At 35.9% G+C, this 23,805-nt stretch overlaps 2 protein-coding genes across 2 annotated transcripts; one reads left to right on the plus strand and one right to left on the minus strand.

The window, feature by feature from the left end:
- Positions 1 to 709: 709 nt before the first annotated feature.
- On the plus strand, positions 710 to 3,066 carry LOC109094492 (natriuretic peptides A-like). Its single transcript, XM_019108199.2, has 2 exons — positions 710 to 842; positions 1,583 to 3,066. Exons 1-2 carry the CDS (start codon positions 729 to 731, stop codon positions 1,868 to 1,870), a joined length of 402 nt encoding a protein of 133 aa, XP_018963744.2. The 5' UTR covers positions 710 to 728; the 3' UTR covers positions 1,871 to 3,066.
- Positions 3,067 to 5,991: 2,925 nt separating this feature from the next.
- On the minus strand, positions 5,992 to 23,310 carry LOC109094491 (chloride transport protein 6-like). Its single transcript, XM_042730303.1, has 23 exons — positions 23,161 to 23,310; positions 22,452 to 22,511; positions 22,287 to 22,352; positions 22,137 to 22,202; positions 21,012 to 21,078; positions 20,818 to 20,924; positions 19,196 to 19,322; positions 18,905 to 18,972; positions 18,632 to 18,690; positions 18,160 to 18,292; positions 17,937 to 18,050; positions 17,009 to 17,175; positions 16,788 to 16,902; positions 16,124 to 16,253; positions 15,155 to 15,308; positions 14,862 to 15,018; positions 14,027 to 14,133; positions 13,621 to 13,807; positions 12,522 to 12,679; positions 11,220 to 11,376; positions 9,745 to 9,852; positions 9,384 to 9,509; positions 5,992 to 6,931 (listed from the first exon to the last, which is right to left on the minus strand). Exons 1-23 carry the CDS (start codon positions 23,233 to 23,235, stop codon positions 6,851 to 6,853), a joined length of 2,589 nt encoding a protein of 862 aa, XP_042586237.1. The 5' UTR covers positions 23,236 to 23,310; the 3' UTR covers positions 5,992 to 6,850.
- Between the last annotated feature and the right edge of the window lie 495 nt (positions 23,311 to 23,805).

Consider the following 23,805-nt stretch of genomic DNA (forward strand, 5'->3'; position numbering starts at 1 on the left):
GGTTTGGGCACTAGCTAAAATAAATAAATTCTTTAAGCAGAAATAAAAATAAAAAATCACACACCCACCCACCCACACAAACATAGTTAAGTATAATATCCCTGATATTATAACAAGTTTTTTAACTTTTAACAAGTTTCATTCTCCCCTACCAGCTACATCATATTCTGCAACCAAACATTAACCACATTGTTTTAGATTTAGCCATTTGACAGACAAATAACTACACTTAACTCATTTTCTTCACCAAAGAAACATAATTTTAAGATTTTCGATTGGTATTAAAATGTCTATTAACGAGTTTACAGAAATGAGTTCAGTTATCATTAACATGCACATGGGTAAAGGTTCTGGTTTGTTACCTTTATTATTTTTCCATAAAGTCATCATTCCCGGCCTATATATAGACCATCATCTGTTTTAACCCCTTATGGTATAGTTAGTTGTAGTTTGTATCAGTTGTGAGGTGATGCTGCAACCATGTGCGCCACTCGTGCAGCGGATGCCTGAGGTCACTGTTTGTGTCCGAGTTACAGACCCAGCGCCGCACATCACTGCCCCAAACAGACTCTTAAAAGGAAATCTGCTCCAGGAGCGTTATCACAGACGAGGTGTCGGAATGCACTTCACACAGTTTACTGAGGATGAGCTCCTGACAGTCAACTGTCCCTATATAAGAGCCAAGCAGGCAGACGGCCAGCTCAGAAAGAAAGAGCACGCAGCCAGAGATGATCAGAGGACTAATTCTCACAGGACTGCTGGTCCTGCTTTGCCACCAGATGGATGTACAAGCGCACATGTTGAGCAGACACAGTCCCGTCAGCAACATGGCCAAGCTGAAGGTATTACTTAACTTGCAGTTAAACTAGAACCTTTGGATCTGTTTACTCTAGTCACTATGATAAAAAGTGGTAACTTGCACGCCTTTTCTAACTCATTTAACGCAGAAAAGTACGTTTTTTTTGGTATTAATGGATGTATGTAGGTTGGTTGACTGAACGTTAAAGAGACGGTCTACCCATAAATGCAAATTTAAGTTGTTCCAAACCTATACAAGCTTCTATCTTCTGCTGAACACAAAAGGAGATATTTCGAAGAATGTGGGTAGCCAAACACTTGCTGGCACCCATTGACTTCCATAGTAATTTTATTTTTATTTTTTTCTCCATATAGGGACCAGAAACTTTATGGTTACCCACATTCTTCAAAATGCATTTTTATTTTCAACAGAAGAAAGAAAATCATTCAGGTTTGGAACAACTTGATGGCGAGCAAATGCTAAAAGAATTTCCATTTTTGGGTGAACTTTCCCTTTAAATAATATTTTTAGACTTGAATAAAACCATTTGTTTTAGATGTTACTGTTTTTGGTCATTTTTCACAGTGCTAGTTTCATCGAGGCCTTAAACTGAATGAGCTTTAATGTGATCCAAACAGAAAAAAAAAACAAAAAAAAACAAAAAAAAAAAAACATTAATATCATCTTGAGCATTCAAAGACTACTACAAGCATAGTACGTTAGAGTTCAATATTAGAAAACATTTCAGCAGAATGGCTAGGTTGACTCTGTTCTGCTCTCCAGAGCTTGCTGCAGCAGTTTGAGGAGGCCCTGGCCACAGAAGAGGCTCCTGAGAGCGCCGTCGATTATGAGGACAGCAACACGGAGCTGGAGCAGAGCCCGGCTTCTGCGTCCTGGGACAGAGACAGAGAGGAGGAAGCAGCTCCGGCGGATGGATTTGAGACACAGAGAAGGCGCCTCATAGATCTCCTCATGTCAACCCGGAGCAAAAGCCTGTCTGGTTGTTTTGGGGGACGACTGGATCGCATAGGGTCCTCCAGCACCCTTGGGTGCAACTCTAAAAAAGGTTAGCTATGATGAGTGATACAGTGACATTGAGATTGCAATATAAATTATTTTACATGTGGGCAGTTATCCATTAACTTTTGGGTTAATATTTACGTGCATTTAAGAGAGGGAAAAATCTCAGCTAAATCTAAGCTAAGGTCCTGTAACTTTCACCACTTTTTCCTCCCATTTTTAATTACCTTCGTCTTTAAGAAGTAATTTAACATAGTCCTGTGTGTCAAATGAACTTAAAAGTGAAAAATCTCATGTTAACTGGGAGGGGAAAAAAAATGAAAAAAATGTAGAAAATGTAAAAGATACTGGTGATTTTCTGTCAGGATATTATCTACAAAAGTCTCATTAGTTAATGCAAGAACTAACCTTGACTAACAATGAGTGATGCATTTATTACAGTATTTATTCATCTTTTTTTAAGTTAGTTAATAAAAATACAACTGTTCATTGTTAGTTCATGTTGGCTTAGGTTCATTAGATTATATTAACAGACACAACTTTTGATTTTAATAATAAAAAATTAACATTGATATCATGTTAACGGAATCTTATTTTAAAGTGCTGCCTATAAAACACAATACAATCTGTAATATGTGGGGGAAAAAACACCTGTGAAAAATAAGAAAATGTCTTTATGTTAACATTAACAGCACACTGGGCTTTCATATGTTATAATATAATAATATTGGGCCTTTTATAGTATAAATATCAGTGTATGAGTTCATAAAAACTGCATGTATTGTCATTACAGTCAACACAGAAAATAAATTTCCAGATTAGAAAATGAAGATGAAATTAAAATGCTACAAAATGCATGTTAAACTGTGTGGATATTTTTGTTCAAGTCTTGAAACATGGAAACGAATGTAACCAGCAAGACTTTGTCTATATTTTGCAATGCCTGTTGTGCTTTATGTTATCTGATGGTTCATATTTGTTTGATATTTATTATGTACAAGTATTTGAGTGCTAATAAGTCTGTTGAAATACATGGCAAAAATCACGTGCATGAATAATGCTTTACATATTCTGCATTCATTTAAGAGGTTCATGAGATTGCAGCACTCCTGTCTGTTGTGCAATTCTGCTTTTAATGTAGAATAACAGACCCTGATAAACATGAATTGCTATTTGTTTGTGCTGTTATTCCTCTTGTCACATTTCTACAGCTGAAACTGTACTTAGAAATAAAATGTAAAATACCAGTTTGTTTCAAGAACAGTATGAACAGATTTTAAGGGATTTAGATTTTCTCATAAGCTCACCATTGAGCCCTTATTCCCATTCACGAGGAATCTACTCATTTACCACCCACACCATCTCTCCTAATGGCCATTATCAGACTCATTACAGGACACATCAGCACTGAGTCCAACAGCTGCAGGTGCTTATCAACACCTTAAAAAAGTCAGCCTTAATCCTATTACACAAGCTCAGCGGGCTGGCTCCTGATTGCATGAATAATGCCTCCGCTCAGACCGCTGCTCTCATTAGAAACTTCAGCTCTCTGCTCCGTGACTGTTAGAGACTGATGTCTTGGGTCTGGTGTGAATCCAGTGAGAATTAGACGAGCAGCCTGCAAGCGTGTCAGAGCTGAAGGTGAGGACTGCTGTTAGTCTGAGGCTTCATTCACACTGCACTGAGAGATGAAGTGGCAGGTTTGATGTATGACCACAGGCAAAACGCCCTCCAGGTGGCAGACAGTCGTTCTTAGACTTTCTTACACTCTCACTGGGTACATCTGTCATATATACTGTATATATATGTGTGTGTATTTAGCTCATCATGGTTTAAACATTTTTTTATAGTGTAAGACTGAAGGTTTGGATCTGGTATACAATAAAAAGTTTAAAGTAGCAAAATAAATGACAACTTTTTTTGAATATGTATTTGCATTTGGAATCTAGAGAAAGCAGCTGCTGTAATATAAGACCAAATGGAGTGAAATTTGCACTTATGAACTAGTGTTACACCACAGAGCTTGTTATCAAGAGTCTTGTCGAGAAAGGCCTGTGTCAGTGAGTGACAGTCAATGAATCTGATGGGAGACCTGTAATAGTCTATGAACATATTGACTTTCTCATTTACTATGATGTGCAAAACCACAGATGAACTGAAATGAAAATAATAATAATAATAAATTGACAGCGTCTTAATTTGCCATTGAGGAATGCCACGATTAGCTCTCAACATTTTACGAGCCTTGTTTCCTCGTGGAAATCGGATCTGTGCTGGTCCATGTCCGACACATCAGCCTACATTAGGAGGTCTGTATGCATGTGTCAGAGCGAGTTTACCTCCACGCACTCGGACGTGAAGAGCTTAATGAATCAGCCTCAGAGCTCTGCTGTGAATATGACTGACTGAGCAGCAGGTGCACACACTCTTTATTCATCATACATGACTCAGTACTCCTGTACGACCAGATCTCTCTTAATAGTGCATAAATATGTATGTATTTGGCGTACTATTTTTACGCACTTTTACGAGATCGTGGATTGGTGATCAAATAAAATAGTAGAATGATTTCTGGGATCATGTGACATTGAAGACTGTAGTAATGCTGAAAAGTCAACGTTTGCATTACAGGAATAAACTGACATTTTACACACACACACAAAAAATAAAAAATAAAAAATAAAAATCACATAAAACCAAGGCATTTAAGGAGGAGTTTAAAAAAAAAAAAACACTGTTATTGGTACATACACTGTTATTGGCATTGATTTTGGGTATTGTGTTTGATGTAAATATGTTGTGATTTTTTTCCCTCTCTTATTTGACCAGTTAGGTCTGACTAATTGTTTGGATTATAAAGTACTTGTTTTTTGTTGTTGTTGTTGTTTTTTACACCCTGATGAAGGCCTGTTAGCCACATGTTTGTGTGCACCGATACGTTTTTAACATTATAGCCATGAGCAAATAAAATGTTTTATTTTTTTACTGCATTAAATTAATCAGCTGAAAAACCATAATGAGAGAGTCTGATATCACAATGGAATACTGAGATCACAGAAGATTTTCACATAACATTTGCATATCGTTTATGAAGCTTTTATAACAAGCGGATAGTGTTTAGTCGGCCCTCCAAACCTGCAGCACATTTTTAGTCAAGAAACTCAACAGTGTGTTCTAAAACATACATTAAAAAAAACACATCAAATAAAACTGTGATAGTTCCACATTACAATAAAAAAAACTGCAGTAGATAAACATTTTAAAGCATAAATTAAAACATTTTTGCAGCATATGTGACAAAATATCCTTCATCTTAAATAAATCAAATAAAAAAAAGAAAATTACAGTAAACAAAAATATGTCAGGAATGTATAGTATACAAATGTGCCATCATTTCTTCTAATACTATTCAGTCTGCTCTTATAAGTCCCTTGAAATCTAACCACAGTCAAATTATGATATACTAATATCATGACTGTATGTTACGTTATGAAAACAAGCACATGTATTACAGAAATCCCTGTTATTCAGTGACGTGGTGGTTTGATTAGCTCATTATTACAAACACACCCTGAGAACTTTCTTCCCTGACAAAACAACGTCAAGAATGGCAGGTCATTTCAATGGAATGGGAAAAAAATATATATTATTAATGCCACAATTACAATTAAAAAATTCTTCACTTGGAATAAATGCCAAAACAATGGAATTGAATAACTTTACATTGCATTTCGAAATCGAGTAAATGTGTCACTAGAAAAAGACATTACTGAAATAATGGCATGACTATATGAGATGAAAAGCCATATACATCTGATTGTTGAGTCCTAGAAAGGGTCTATTAATATTTCTTCAATGCCACAGGCTTAATTATTTTCTTTTTCTTAATTGCATGGAAGATCTTATAAAAATAGGTCACTTCTATGCAAGTCTGTTTCTGCCACTGAATAAAGTCACAATTATCTTATTTTTTTTAATTATAGTTTTTTCTCTTGCAATTGAGAGTTTACATCTTGTAATTTCTGACTTCTTTCCTCAGAATTATGATATAAACTCGCAATCGCATGTTATAAAGTCTGAATTGCAAGATATAAACTTGTAAAATAAAAAATAAAAAAAATGCAGAATTGCGAGGAAAACCCAGAATTGTGAGATGAAAAGTCGCAATTACATTTTGTATTTTTGTTTAGTGGCGTAAACAGGCTTCCATATATTTCACCCCAAATCAAATCAAAGAAAAGAAAAAATATTCTGTTTGTTTTTGTTTAATAAATGAAACCTAATTTAACAAAACATTTTATTGCCTTTTAGCATAAACTCCAAAAAATCTAATTACAGTTACGCCCCATAATACAAATGATATATATTGGTGACTTTCTTTACATTGATTACTCTGAGGTAATTATTTTTAAACATTCAAAATTAAATTATTTGTATTACAGTAATGCACTGATTTGATTTAAATCGGCATTAATTATGGCAATACAATTTTCATTTATTTTTGGCAGCACAGTGATTTGGAGGAAATGTTTAACTTAGTCAAAATGATGACATGCACACAATCTTAATGGTCCTAAAAATGCACTTTCTTCAAGCAAAAATAAACAACAATATTTCTTCCTTTTGATTTTAGGGTGATGGCCCAGGCATGTTCTTGACAGTTTTGATGACATTTACCCTTTCAACCAGGGACTGTGGTCAGTGGTTTGCATTAGTCTTTGTGCAAAAGCAAACGTTCAGAAATACACAGAAATGGTAAGCACTATTAAAACATTCAGAACTCAGAGAGACTAAATGAAAAGTGCTACAGTGATGTCAGTAAAGCACATGAACAGGACCTCACCTGCATTAGTGCTAGCATGAGGCGTGTGTGTGTGTGTGTGTGTGTGGGGACGGGTCAGGTACCGAACTCTAGCGGTCCACGCAGATACTAGGAATGGCTTTAGGGTGCGAGCTGAAGCAGGGGTTCAGGCTCTTCTCACCTCGAGGACAACATTACTCAAGCTCGGCTGCTTGATTGCAGACGGAGTCTTAGATTGTGATGTAATGCTGTTGGAGTTTAGCAACTAAAAATTCATGGGTAAGATTGTGTCTGGTGATAATTCCCACGATCTGAGAGAGAGACACAGATGACAAAACAACACTTTATGAAACAATTCTTGCACAACCTGCAGTGGATGTGATGGATGGATGCATGTGATGGACGGATGGATGTGATGAATGCATGTGATGGACGCATGTGATGGATGGATGCATGTGATGGATGTGATGGATGTGATTGATGGATGGATGTGATGGATGCATGTGATGGATGCATGTGATGGATGTGATGGATGTGATTGATGGATGGATGTGATGGATGCATGTGATGGATGCATGTGATGGATGCATGTGATGGATGGATGGACGGATGTGATGGACGGATGTGATGCATGTGATGGATGTGATGGATGGATAGATGTGATGGATGCATGTGATGGATGGATGCATGTGATGGACGTGATGGACGGATGTGATGCATGTGATGGATGTGATGCATGTGATGAATGCATGTGATGGATACATGTGATGGATGGATGCATGTGATGGATGTGATGAATGCATGTGATGGATGCATGTGATGGATGGAAGCATGTGATGGATGTATGTGATGCATGTGATGGATGGATGGATGGATGGATGGACGGATGTGTTGGATGGGTGGATGGATGAGAAGGATGGATGGATGTGATTGTAGATGTGATGGATGGATGGATGGATGGATGGATGCATGTGATGGATGCATGTGATGGATGGATGCATGTGAATCGATGCATGTGATGGATGGATGCATGTGATGGATGGACAGATGTGATGGATGCATGTGATGGATGGATGGATGCATGTGATGGATGGATGCATGTGATGGATGTGATGGATGGATGGATGTGATGGACGGATGGACGGATGTGATGCATGTGATGGATGTGATGAATGCATGTGATGGATGCATGTGATGGATGGATGCATGTGATGGATGCATGTGATGCATGTGATGGATGGATGGACAGATGTGTTGGATGGGTGGATGGATGAGAAGGATGGATGGATGTGATGATGCATGTGATGGATGGATGGATGTGATGGATCGACAGATGTGATGGATGGATGCATGTGAATCGATGCATGTGATGGATGGATGCATGTGATGGATGGATGCATGTGATGGAAGGATGCATGTGATGGATGCATGTGATGGATGGATGGATGTGATGAATGCATGTGATGGATGCATGTGATGCATGTGATGGATGGATGGATGGACGGATGTGTTGGATGGGTGGATGGATGAGAAGGATGGATGGATGTGATGATGCATGTGATGGATGGATGCATGTGATGGATGGATGCATGTGATGGATGGATGCATGTGATGGATGCATGTGATGGATGGATGCATGTGATGGATGGATGCATGTGATGGACGGATGCATGTGATGGACGGATGGACGCATGTGATGGATGTGATGGATGGATGGATGTGATGTGATGGATGGATGGATGTGATGGATAGATGTGATGGATGGATGGATGTGATGGATGGATGTGATGATGCATGTGATGGATGGATGCATGTGATGGATGCATGTGATGGATGGATGCATGTGATGGATGCATGTGATGGATGGACAGATGTGATGGATGGATGCATGTGAATCGATGCATGTGATGGATGGATGTATGTGATGGATGGATGGATGCATGTGAAGGATGGATGTGATGGATGTATGGGTCAATTACAAATCCTGCCAATGCATATGCCTCAATCTTCAAACATGGATTTTTGTATCATGAATGGTTTGTTTCAGTTAAGAATGTAGTGCTAAAAAATGAATTGCAATTTTGTAAAATGTCAGTTAATATTTTAACATTAAATTGCTTGCATAAACAAAGCAGGGTTACTTTAGTATCACTGAGATACAATTCAAGTTTTTATTAATATTCTGAATTATTTTATTTAATTTTTTTCCATTTTATTTCAAGTTTTTTATTTTTTTTATTTAATGCATCCCAGTTTTTATATATTGTTTTATTGTGTTGTTGGAGGAAAAGTTTTTATTATTATTATTATTATTATTATTATTACTTTTACTTTTATTTTAGGTAAAGTTTATTTTAAGTAACTTTTTTTTCTTTTTTATTTCAAGGTTTTAGTTTTAAGTTTTAGTTAACTGCAATAAAACTGTACATTAGAAAAAGCATTTACATTTTACAAATGCATTTTGAAATACAAAAATCAAATCATTAATTGAAATCAAATCAGATTTCATTGTAAATAAGAATCAGATCATTCTGAATTTGCAAAAACTGTTCCCAAAATTAACTGAAAACCTAACTGCTTCCTTGTCTACCCAAAAAAATCACAGCCCTAAGTAATAAGAGATGACAGAATTGTTATTTTTGGGTGACCTTTTCCTTAAAAATATAAATGAAGAAAGAAAAATTTGAAGACACAGAAAGTTGTTTCTGTATTTCTTTGTCAGTGTGCTTCTAACATGTTTAGATGTTTGTGTTTTAGACATACCTCTCCCACCGCATTGACCACAGGTAAGTGTCGAAGTCCCATGGTCCTGAACAGATTGAATACTTGGGAGACGCGTGTATTTGGAGAGACTGTATATGGACAGGGGTTCATGTAAGGAGTCACATCCTGTTTAAGAAAAAAAAAAAAAAAAGAAGACAAACGAGTCTAATTATGTCTGAGAGAGACCGCTAGACAAACTGTCATCACTGCAAGGCTCACTTTACAACAAGAGCACTTACACACTTACAATTATCACCAATTAACAGCCATTACACACCAACAACACACATCCCAGATAAATGGATACAGAGCACTAGTTTATGAACTGCTGTGAGCAGTCTGATAGGTCAGAGGACTTTACCACAATCATGCGTGGATTGAGAAGGGCCAGATCGAGATCGTGGATGTCAGGGAATCGTGGGTAATCCTCAGTCATCTCTGAATGAGAGAGCCGTGGCTGTGAGGCGCTCTACAGAGGCAGAGGAGAGAGAGGACGCTCTCAAATGGCTCAAATGCACTCTAATTACCGCCAAACAGACCCCTCGTGAAAAAAATACTATAGCAGAATGTACTGACAAGCATTCATGGTAAATAAAATTGCTACTGAAACGTACAGTACAGGTCAAAAGTTTGGAAACATTACTATTTTTAATGTTTTTGAAAGAAGCCTCTTCTGCTCATCAAGCCTGCATTTATTTGATCAAAAATACAGAAAAAAACAGTAATATTGTGAAATATTGAACTTAAAATAATAGTTTTCTATTTGAATATACTTTTAAAAAAATAATTTATTCCTGTGATGCAAAGCTGAATTTTCAGCATCATTACTCCAGCCTTCAGTGTCACATGTAACATCCAGTCTATCACATGATCATTTAGAAATCATTCTAATATTCTGATTTATTATGAGTGTTGGAAACAGTTCTGCTGTCTAATATATTTGATGAATAAAAGGTTAAAAAGAACTGCATTTATTCAAAATAAAAAGAAAAATCTAATAATATATATTCTAATAATATATTTTCTTTACTATCACTTTTTATCAATTTAACACATTCTTGCTGAATGAAAGTATTGATTTTATTAAAAAAAAAAAAGAAAAAAAATTACTGACCCCAAATTACTGACCAGTAGTGTATATTGTTATTACAAAATATTTATATTTTAAAAACATAGCTTCTTTTTTTTTTTTTTTTTTTTTACTTTTTATTCAAAGTATCCTAAAAAAAGTATCACATGTTCTGAAAAAATATTAAGCAGCAGAACTGTTTCCAACTTTGATAATGAATCATCATATTAGAATGATTTCTAAAGGATCATGTGATAATGATCCTAAAAATTCAGCTTTGCATCACAGAAATAAATGATAATTTAAAGTATAATAAATTTAAAAACAATTATTTTAAATTGTAATAATATATCACAATATTAATTTTTTTTTCTGTATTTTTGATCAAATAAATGCAGGCTTGATGAGCAGAAGAAACGTCTTTCAAAAACATTAAAAATAGTAATGTTTCCAAACTTTTGACCTGTACTGTATATGCCATGTCATTTTTAATAGGATTAAGTGATATAGTGCAAAATGAAAATATATTAATTGTAATATTGAACAACAGGAGATTACATTTTAATAAAATACTCTGAAACACATAAAACAAGACACAGTTTTTAATAAAGCAAACTGAATCAGTGTAATGTTATATTCACTTTCAAGTAATAGTGAGAAAGTATAGGGCATAACCATAAGAGAAAAGAATAACAGAGTAAGATTAGGAAAATCGAGGTGGGAAATAAAGAAAAGAGAAAGAAGGAAGAGGTCTGACTGTCACTGACCGACTGGTTTTCGGCGTAGCAGACGCCGCGGATCAGCAGGTTGACGAGCTGCGAGCGCAGGATGAGCCCGTGAAAGGTGAGCGGCCGAAACCTCTCCTCCATGGTCCACTCCTCACTGGGAGACTGGTCCGGGTACAGGTTTGGGTACGGCACGTGTCTGCCAACATCAACAACAGATAGCAGACACTCATTTAAAAATAATAAAAATCAGCGTGTTAACATATGCTCTAGATTTACAATATTCGGTTAACTGGTCTGTGTGGAGGAAACTTCATTTTTATCTTAATTATTATTATCAGCTTTATTTGCTTCACTCTACCAAGGATGCTTTATTAACATGCTTAAGTTTTCGATGAGTTGAGAGATAACAGGAATCTATTTGATGTGTGTGTGCGTGCAAGACAACTGTGAAAGGTTATTTTGAACCTGGCTTCTTAGAGAATAATTTGTATCAAATATTTAGGTATGCATCTAGGGGACATAGTTAGGTACCATAAATGGACACATCTGTTGAATATGCAGCATGATTGGATGAGATAGAAGCATCTGGATTTGATTAGGGTATAAGTGCTGAGTCAACGTATCTCTATTTGTCACGCTCTGCAGCCAACCTGTATGACTGTTGACCATTTCTTGCAAGAAAATAAATCTTTAAAAGACTTTGTCTCATGGCCAGGACGGTCTGCCTTGGATTATATATATGTGACCCTGGAGCACAAAACTAGTCTTAAGTAGCACCAGTATATTTGTAGCAAAAATTTTAATTTTAAAATATGTCTATTATTCAAATCTACTGATTGTTCTTTAATGTCAAAAATCATTAGAATATTAAGTAAATGTTTCATCACGTTCCATGAAAATATTTTGTAAATTTCCTACCGTAAATATATCAAAACTTAATTTAGATTTTATTTGCACCCTCAGATTCCAGATTTTCAAATAGTTTTAATCTCTGCCAAATATTGTCCTATTATTCTAATAAACCATACATCAATGGAAAGCTTATTTATTCATCTTTTAGATTTCTAAAAATTGGCCCTCATGACTGTGGTCCTGGGTCACATATGAAAATCTTAAAGGAGCTAAAAGCCTATAAATTTCGAAAGTGTGTCACTCAGCACTGTTTTTGTTGTAAGATACTTTGAATAAAATGATAAGTGGACTTCCAGGAGCTATAAATGCTACAGAAGTACGGAATATGGAGTAAAGATTTGTGTGATAATATACACTACACACAAATCCATCTTGTGTGATATCAGACGGTCGATGCTTTTCAGCGGGACCAGGGAGCTAACGGCTGACCTCCTCTCCAGCATCTGCTGAAGGATGTCCTGCCCTTCCTCCGCCGGCTCCACAGCAGTCTGCTCGTCACACACGTTGCGCAGCTCACTTGACGGGTATGATTTCATGGACTGACACCTCCGCCTCTGCTCGCCGGCACGCGTCAACACGCTGCTTTTCTGAAGGAGAGGAAAAACTTTTATTTTTTTCACTACACAGAAACAAAAAGACATACTATAAAGTTCAAACAAACATAAATGAACACACGGAGGGTTTAATAAATCTATTTGTCATTTAATCTGTGATTTTCTAGTCATTTTAAAGACAACATGAAACTAAATATTCACACTAAAATAATGTAATCAACCAATTGGATTTTGAAAGAGGTAGAGAAAGTTATTACGTATTAATGAAAATTTATTATATATTCTCTTTTTTTGCACAGTAACTCCAGTGACATTTATTAAGTCCACTTCTGAAGTCAAACTCAGGGCCATTATTAAAACTGTCAGTCAAATCACGCAAATTTCAGAAAGAGGGAGGAACAAGGAAAACAAACTTTCTAGCAAAGCTCTAATGGTGATTTTGTGCTTTTGCAATCATTGTCATCAAAACTGTAGCCATACTTTACACCAGGAAACACTGTTAAAAGCACTGTTATACTGACAACAATAAAATTAAATAGATACTTTTGATAGACGAACAAAGGATTTTGAACAAGTTACAAGCTTTTGCAAGTAATACATTGTTTGGTGCTGTTTGTACAATTCGTTTAATGTGAAAAACTGCATTAGTTCAAGTTAAAACAGCCACCCTCTAATTTTCCATAATAATCTGATCTCTAATTATGGCTCAGTTCCTTACTTTAGCGTAGTCCTTTTTATCATCCACCATACACACACACACACACACACACACACACACACAAACACACAAAAGTTTGATCACGCAGGAGTGATATTACACCTCTCCTTAAAGTATATGATCTGAGTATCAAATAAAGCTAATAAAATTATTTCTGCACTCCCGAGTGAGATGTTTAAAAACAGAAAGGCATCTGCACCATCTTGTGGTCAAACCGCTGTAGTTCAATACTGCTACAACTGGTGACATGCTGTACCTTAAATTTGATATTGTTGCTTATCAGGATGTTGCCCTTCATAAACTCCTTCTCATTATCTCTGTTCTCGGTGACGACGGGGAAAGCGTGATAGACTGTGGTCCTCAGGATGCTGACCAGAGACTGGATACGGGTGTGAGGATACACGTACGTCAGGTTGGGCTCCATGATGTCACTGGCCGTTAATCTGACAGAGAGATCAAGAGAAATGAGTGGTAAAAAAATACAAGAACTACAGTATTAAAGTATGGATATCATTGCATTATATATCAAAATATTTTTTGTTTTTCAAAGAACTTGCATTAGATGACAAATAATGCTATGAAACGGAGACATTTTAAGTATAACTTAATATTCAAACACCTGTGGGCCACAAACTGTGGCACATATAATCAAATGGTCTCACTTGTCCATCTCGACCTCTGTTTCCCACTCCAGCAGCGGGACTCCCTTCAGGTGAATATGAATATCATATATTCCCTTATTAAAGAAATCTCCTGTCCACTTGGCCACCTGACAAACAACACAATGCCAGTAAGTAGTGTACATTGAAATTTTATTTTTTTACATCATTAAATTATAATTATGCTATATTAGGAGGACATTCATAAAGGATGTAGTCTGATCTAATTAAAATTAGTGCTGGACAATGATTAATCGCACCCAAAATAAAAGTTTTTGTTTATATAATATGTGTATGTGTGTGTACTGTGTATATTTATTATGTATATATAAAGACACACACATGCAGTATATATTTAGACAATATTTACACAAATATACATACATATATACATACATATATATAGTGCTGTCAAACGATTAATCGGAACCAAAATAAGTTTGTTTACATAACATGTGTACTGTGTATATTCATTATGCATAAATACACATGCATACACCTATATATTTTGAAAAAAAAAGACATGTATATATTTAGATTCATATAATTTATTTTATATATAAATATATTTTGTATACAAACGTAACATTTTTTTTAAATATATACATTCATGTGTGTGTATTTCTATATACATAATAAATATACACAGTACACACTCATAGAATATGTACACATTTTTTTTTTTTTTTTGGATGCGATTAATCGTGATTATTCGTTGCCCAGCACTAATTAAAATAATTGTAGTCATTATTGCACAAGCATCCTCCTGTAGATGATGATTTCCCATACAAAAAAACAAACAGATATCAGAACTTGATTTGTGAATTTGTTTTCCTACCATCAGTGTTATCATAATGGGAAGGCCGTATGTGATCTCATTGGTGGATTCAATTAAGATGACTGTCAGGCTGATGGTCATTCTGACCACACCTCCTAGAAAGGCAGCTGCTCCAATCAAGGCAAAGGTCCCCGAATATATTTGCATGTGGAAGTTACTGCAATTGCACACATGAAAAACAACAGAAGTGTAGGCTAAAATGATGATGCATAAGACACAGTAAATATGTGTGTCCTGTTTCAACGGATGCCCTTGGTACTTCTTAAGGGATTGTAAACAGGAATAAATCTTACATCTTGAGGACATTGGCCACTAGGCGCCCAAGTGAAGCTCCACAGAGAAGAGACGGGACGAACAGACCACTGGGGACCGACACACCGTATGTCCAACAGCTCAGAACAAAATACAGCACAAAGAACAGCGAGAGGGTGATGGGACTGAAGGTAGCTGTCGACAAAACCAGACAAACGAGGGAGAAAGAGACAGAAAAAGATTAGAAAATAAAGAGATACAGTGATATGCACTTCTACAGAGAACAACACCATAGAGGTACAGGCATGCGGTTTAATCAAACTTTATTTTAACTGTAGGGCACTGCGGTTGATCTTTAATTAAGTGTGTGTTTTACCTAAATTTTTAATATTTTGTTTGTTTTCTTTTTAAGTTGAACTACATTGTTGTTCAAAAGTTTGGGATCAGTACGGTTTTTACAGGGGTTTTTTTAGTCTCTTATGCTCATCAAGAATGATTTCTGAATGATCATGTGACACTGAAGACTGGAGCAATGATGCTGAAAATTCAGCTTTGCATCACAGGAATAAATTATATTTTACAATACATAAAAATAGAAAACCGTTATTTTAAACTCCACAATTATTTCACAATATAACCATTTTTTTTGATCAAATGAATGCAGCCTTGATGAGAGAGAGACTTCTTGAGAGCTTTCTTTAAGACATTCAAAATCTTACAGATCCCAAACTTTTGAACAGCAGAGTACATCTGAAGTTCAAAGAAAATCCACTGTTAAACAAAATAATGCATGCATGATGTTTCCAGACTCATGTGATCTCAATACTGACCACATGATTTCTGGAACAATCAAGAGGCTCTAACACAGACTAAAGTGGAGAAAATGACAATTTCGGTTTTTGGGGTAAATGTATGGAGAACCTAAGTTGCAGCAGAAAAGAGAGCAGTACAATCAACAAAAGCAAAATAAGCCGTCATGTGTGAATCAGCACAAACAGTCATTATTTTACCGTTCTGGTGGAAGAGCTGGTGGATTGCCACCTCTTGAGGGTTGAAGAACAGGGTTGCCATGTCATTATAAGTGTTGTTGTAGCAGAAGAAGCGTCGTATAGTTGAGTTCACCTCCTCATTTACAGACCCCTACACAACAATTCATTACTGCACTTATGAACTCTGACTGTCTGATGCAAAAGTAAAGTTTTCTCGGGATAGCAAGTTCTTATTTTATGAGAATAAGCTGCAGTGCGGTCCAGGATTCATCTCTTATATACCTATACAGCAAACTATTTACATACGTGTATATCCTATATATCAGCTTGCTACTGTTATTTCATCTCAGCAAGTTATATTTACTTACAATGATGTCTTCATCTGTACTTAACGTTTGTGAAACTTAAATCAGTATCACTGCTACCCAATGACAGGTAACCCACCTTTAAATGACATATAAAAGAAACTGACTATGATCGAATCAAATGGTCTTTTTCCTATAACGGAGCTGTTCTTGGCCATATTGCGCTACGAAGAGGACCAGACTGAACTGCTGTAGTCTCACACAGTCAAACTCCTGACTATCAGCACACACAAATCATACACAGCATAGAGAGAAACAGAGAAATACAGAGGTAAAGGAAAGAAGTTAAACGCGAGAAAGGAAGCTGGTCTGAGACTGACCTGTGTTGATGTGTTGTTACTGGTGGAGACTAAATCTCGACACTCCCCCAGAGCCACGGACGCCACGAAGATCACGAGTGTGGTCACCATACACACCAGCAGACTCTCCAGCACCCTGCCAGTCAAACAAACACAGCGTCAGACAGCTACTCTCCTCTTATCGGAGCAGTTCGAGTTGTTTTGAGTAGTGTTAATCCATAACTGAGCTCTCTCTCAGGTACCTGATGAATCTTGCTTTGGGGTGAACGTTTCTCATGCGGTATTTTGCGAGGCGTTTGTTGATGCAGTTGAAGAGAGCGCCGAGCAAACCTCCTGCCACCCCCATCAACACAAAAAACGCCAAATCTACTGCCGTCCACAAGTGACACGTCTTATCTCCGTCTACACACTGCAGAAAGCAAAGAAAAAGAAGTTAACACCACACACCTGACTGATTTGTTTTTCCCAGTAATTCCTGGATTACTCACAAAATCCATTCACAAGTGACCGAAGTCAAGTTCACATCAAGATCATGTTCATTTACCCCAGTACAGTAGTTTTCATTCATTTTTATTATCAGTGTAATGTTTATCACATTAATAACTTTATATTACTGCTTTAACTAATTATTTTTAAAAAGTTGGATTACCTATAATAAAAATAATGATGAATAAAATGCATTTTGGCCTAGTTGACATCAGAAGAGAAAATATATATATATATAAAATTTCATACAATTTGATTAACAATTAAGATTTTTTTTTTTTTTAAGAATATCATGCATTGATAATGAATCATTCACAATTAGAGTAGACAATATAGTATTTAAATATTTAAGTGTAGAAGAGAACTAATGCTAGCACTTTCTTTTCCAACTTTATTCTATTTTTTATTTTATTAAAAAAAAAAATCCATGTATACTGTGTTTGACTAACTAGGGCTTGTCAGCACTTGCATATTGTTGTCCTTCCACTGGTTTAATTGCTTCTATTTTCATCATTTGTAAGTTGCTCTGGATAAAAGCATCTGCTAAAAGTAAACGATTAAATGAAAAATGAAGAGGTCATGAAATGAAATGATGTAAAAGAGGACAGAACATTTACATATCAATGCAACGTGAATGCATATTATAAAGGGCTTTGATGTACTGTATTTCTGTAGCTTTTTTACCTTAAACTCTCCAAAGTTGAGCAGGCCAGGCAGCTGGAATGATCCCCATTTATTGAAGTTGATCCCAGAACGAAAGAAGTTGAGTGTAAAAGTGGCAGACATGGAGCAGAACAACTTTAAGACAGAAGAGAGACAGAGAGAGAGAGAGAAAATTATAGACTGAACTTTCGGCAGCACAGACTAAAATTACATGAGCAAAACCCTACATAATATATCCACATACCACTTTCCATGTGAGGGCCTGGTTCCAGAAGGACGACCCCTCCTCCAGACTGAAGAGGGTGCCCCCTATGGGTGCCCCGAAGGCAGCCGCAACTCCAGCCGCTGCACCCGCCGACACGAAATCCCTCTTGTCCCTGAACACAGAAACAAAATAAACAAAATCCCAACTGACCATGTTTAGTTTATTAAATATAGCACCTCTAAGACTGATAACATGAGCTGTTCTGGCAGCACTGTGTCATGTATATGCCATAGCGGTGCACAAAGTGTTTGAGTCTCAGCTCAAGGTTCAGGCTTATTTGTGCATTAATGATGTCATCAGTGACTAGTCGACGCCGACTCGACTTTCATAACATAAATATCAATCTACAGAATACTACACATTACGAAAGTAAAACAGGTTTGACAGCCACTTGATGCTTAACATTTGTTTTGTGCGGTGTAATGAAAGATTCAGGGCTGGCAGCGCTCACCTGTCACTGCGGAAATAGGGAAAGTGAAAGCGGATCTTCTTGAAGGTGATGCTCTGAAACTAACCAGAGAGACAAGCATGCATTCATAAGTGTATGACCGTGACAAGAAAGAAAGCATGAATGAATCGCCCGGTTACATCCAGAACACAAAATCACCGGAAGTATTCTCACCCTCAACGATTTTGAATAGAAGAACGATTAAAGATTGGTCAAAGCTGTGCTTAGTTTATTAGTCGGTTCAAGCTGGATACATGAGAGCATGTGGAGGAGTACCTGAGGAAGTCCTGCTCCTATTATCGCTCCACTGTGAATCATGGGTCCCTCTTTACCCACAAACAGTCCTGAAACACAAACAATACTGAATCAGCATGAGACAACGTCAGAAAGACACACCACGGTCATCTGGCTGCATGGCTCTTATCAACGTTACCGAAATAAGGCCAGTTTACACATATTTGTCTTCAACATCTGAATCGAAAAGCGGCAATCATCTAATACAGCACAGAGCCAGATTTGATTATCATCTGTGTCTGTGCTGATATGGACTGTTTTCCTCATCCTTACCTGCAGCAACAGCGAACAGGACTCCTGTGACCTTACATATGAAGGTCCGCAGCCGCACAATGCCAGGAATCTTCACTCCGTTCAGGTAACTTTTAATTTCTGGGATACCAGACCCAGCTGCAACGGGCTATTACACAGAAGAAACAGATTATATACCACACACACACACAAACCACTGTACAATGAATAATTTGGCTTTGTTTTTTTAAAGTATAACATTCATTTTTGATTCTGTGTTAAATTATGTCATAAATACACTACCGGTCAAAAGTTTGGGTTCAGGAAGACTAGTAATGTTTTTTAAAGAAGTCTCATCTTATGCTCATCAAGGCAGCATTTATTTGTTCAAAAATGCAGAAAAAAAAAAAAAAAAAAAAAACGTAATCTTGCAAAATTTTATTACAATATAAAATAAAGGTTTCTATTTTAATATCCTTTAAAATATAATTTATTTCTGTGATGCAAAGCTGAGTTTCCATCAGCCATGACTCCAGTATAAAGTGTCACATGATCCTTCAGAAATCATTCTAATATGCTGATTTATTATTAGAATTATCAACAGTTGTGCTGCCAAATATTTCTTTGGGAAACTGCGATACTTTTTTCAGGATTCTTGATGAATAAAAGGTTAAAAAGGACAGCATTTATTCAAAATTTAAATCTTTTCTAACAATATAAATCTTTGCTATCACTTGCTGAATAAAAGTTTTAATTTCTTCCAAAAAATATATATCTATATATAGAAACAATAAAAATGTACTGACCCCAAACTTTTGAACTGTAGTGTATATTGTTAGAAAAAGATTTCTATTTTAAATAACTGCTCTTCTTTTTTAACTTTTTATTAATCGAAGAATCTTGAAAAAAAAGTATCTCAGGTTCCAAAAAAAAAATAAATAAATTATTATATATATATATATATATATATATATATATATATATATATATATATATTATATATATATATATATATATATATATATATATATATATATATATATTAAGCAGCACAACAGTTTCAAGACTGATGATAATTCAGTATATTAGAATGATTTCTGAAGATCATGTGACACTAAAGACTGGAGTAATGATACTGAAAATACAGCTTTGCATCACAGGAATAAATTAGATTTTAATGTATATTATGATAATATTATGATTCACAATATTACATGTTTTCCTGTATTTTTGATCAAATAAATGCAGCCTTGATGAGCAGAAGAACTCCTGTAAAAAACTTTTGACCGGTAATGTACATACACATATATATTTTACATATACTGGCAGTGTGGCATAATAATCAAGATTTCTTGATGTTTTTCTTCACAATTTAAATTTAAAAATAACTGCTTGAATATATATTAAGATGTAATGTATTTCTGTGATCAAAGCTGTATTTCCAGCATCATTACGCCACTCTTCAGTGTCACATGATCTTCAGACATCACTCTAATATGTTGATTTGCTGCTTGAGAAACATTTTTATATTATTAAAATGTAATATTATTACTGTATTTGTATTAAATATATGCTGCATTGGTGTGCATAAGAGACCAAAAAAAAAAGCTTATTTTTGAAAATAATAAAATATTTTTGAACATGTTAGCCTGAGATGTTCTTACCTCGATGAGCACCAGAACGCTGGAGATGAATACGAACATCATATTGAGAGCCAGCAGCTCCAGTAAAGAGAGAGCTAGACAGCCATTCTCACTGCATTCCTCCACAGCTGAAGCACACGTCAGGGACTCCACTCAGCAAATAGTGCACAACTACACAAACCATAACACAACGCAGAACTCAGCAGAAAGGATACATTGTCCAACCAAGCTGAACTTCATCTGAGTGAAGAGCCGCACGAAGAAATCAACAAACAGGCCAGTCTGAAAAGAAAAAAAAAGAAATTAAATAATTTGTGTATAAATCATTAAACCACAGAAACTGTAGGGAGGTGAAACTCATAAACAAATAACCAGTATTTTACCTTAAAAAAATTTAAATATAAATAAAAAATACTGATGTTCCTAAAAAGGCTTAATTTTCTATAATGATATTTACATCATTTAATATAATTATTTAATTATTTTTTTTTTTTTTGGGGGGGGGGGGGTGAAATATGTTTGAATTGTAAATATATTTAAAAACAAAATTAAAATATATCTGAAGGCATATGCATGTACTAAATAAAATCAAAGAACACCAATGTTAATGGGTCAAAGACGAAAAAGTGTTTAAGCATAAAAAAAAAAAAAGTGTAATACTGCATTTTTCCCCCAAAAAATGCAAAAAGTTCTGTTTTATTTGATTGCAATTCTGTTTTTGTTTTTCTGAGCAAAAAATAAATATCATACATTTTCCCCTGATTTACAGAAGACACCCAGTAAAATATCATTCAGTGTAACAATCTTGTCAGGCATATTTAGAACAAAAATCAATTTATCACATATTAAAAGACTAATTACTTTCACCCCAAATACTAATGAGTTGTAATTTTACATTTTTAACATTTGCCACTATCCTAGGTTTGCCCATTTGTCAGTAAGAATTTTTTACTAATTTAAAACACAATAAAATTTAGTATGCTCCATTATTCTTTTAGATATTTTAATAATGTACACGTCAGGATAAGCATGTTGTTTGAATTTTTGCATAAATATTGTGTTACACTGAATGACAATGTAACATTACTTCAACCAAATTTTGACATTTTATTCTCCAAAAACTTATTTGAAACCTTAAAATTTTAGACATTTTACTTACACTGAGAATTGATATATGTGACTTCGATCTTGCATCTGAAGACACTGTTCATGTTTTCTCATATTGTTCTTTTATTGTATCCCAGTGACATTTGATTTCAGCCAAATCAAGTAGTGAGCTATCTCTATCGTTTTCTATAGCTCTCATTCTCCAGTCGGGTATAAACCACCCCAAAACTTACCAGTCCTGTTGATACTCCAATCGCAAAAACCAAAATCCACTTTATCGCTTCATACTTTCTGGCTTTCTTTAAGAGAAATGAGATAACACACTTGGTAAACAGGGACTTGACAACATATGAATATAATAAATCAAGACATTACACATTTACCTTATTATCCAACCCCTCCAAAACATCCAGGAACGGCTCGTTAATGCACCGGTCATAATCCAAACTCTGAAATGCCAAACACAAATAAAAGACATATCCGTCAGAGACAAACAATCGTGCTGCTTTTATTGGAAGCACAATCTGTGGTGTCCGTTATTCACTAACCTCATAGTCTTTTCTCGGCAATATTTCGTCCTCGTCTTCTCTGGTTTCACCAAGTATTGTCTAACAAGCAAAAGGAAGCGATAAAATCGGGTTAACATGTTCAGAAAAAAGTGAGGCCCTAATCTAATGGTCTCTTTAGGTTTCTCAGGCTGGGACCTCAGTCCTGGATCGACTCTAAACAATGGAAAGACTGTTTCTGAGCACATTTCACTGTATTATACCTAGAATCATGACTGATGCAAAATATTTGTCTGCAATATTAGCATTACTTCACAGCCATACAGAACACATTAACAGTATTAAATCAGGTTGAGCATAATTTTAAGGATTACAGCTCGTGTCTCTCATAACCGGGTGAGCTCTAGACAATGATTTAGTGATATAACGCCCACATTGTCCAAAGCTGCTTCACTGGCCAAAGATGACCAACAGTGTCGCCTAGATAGGGAGCACACTAGATTCAGAAACTGTTACAGTGTCATGTTCATTGAAAATGCACATGAATTCAGTGGTTTGTTGAGTTGTACTGCTCTCAGCACGCTTGGTTTGATCGCTAAACTCGTTGTTAATGTACACTAGATTCACATCAGGCTGTTTGGGTGGAGAGCAGCAGATGAAGCAGAGTTTACAGCTTCAGAATGAACTCACGTTTCATTCAACAGGGCGTTTTGCGTTAGGAAACAGATAAGACGAATAAAATAGTTTATACCAGCTCCTCTGGTGTTCTCGTTTCGCCTTCATTGCAGCAGCACTGACAACACAAACAGCCTCCACAGCACGCCATCTTCAGCAACACGCCTGATCACATGACCATCACGCAGGCCAGCTGGGGTATTCAAGCGCGCACCAGCTGCGCAGCTTTAACGCAGACGCGCTGGATTCAAACCATAGACAAACGCGCACCAGCTGCGCAGTTCTAACGCAAAATGTGTATGCACCAGTAGGCTATGCAACCACAAAGAAGCCCATATCAAGGGAATATTTCTGTAGTCTTTATATGGGGGAGAAAGAAATCTGCTTCAGTAAATCAATAAAACATAAAACGTCTAAACTCTGAAATACTAAAGACATAATTATGACATAATATGACATAAATGTACACAGTAGACACTAAATCATAATTAGTTGGTATGCTAACTCATCTTATTTTTATCTCGACTTTATCTCATTATTTTGACATTTTGTCATAATTTGTCCGAACTATGACTTTTATTTCATGAGTGGGTATCTCATACTGTTTTATTATTATGTATTTACAATGAGCCATTGTGGGGGATGGGGGTGGGTTTGTGTTGGGGGTGCTTAGAGTCCCCAGATATGTGCATTTCAAATATATCATGTGAGATTAAACTAA

The sequence above is a fragment of the Cyprinus carpio genome, chromosome B8 (genome assembly GCF_018340385.1).
Source record: "Cyprinus carpio isolate SPL01 chromosome B8, ASM1834038v1, whole genome shotgun sequence".
Classification (NCBI taxonomy): domain Eukaryota; kingdom Metazoa; phylum Chordata; class Actinopteri; order Cypriniformes; family Cyprinidae; genus Cyprinus; species Cyprinus carpio.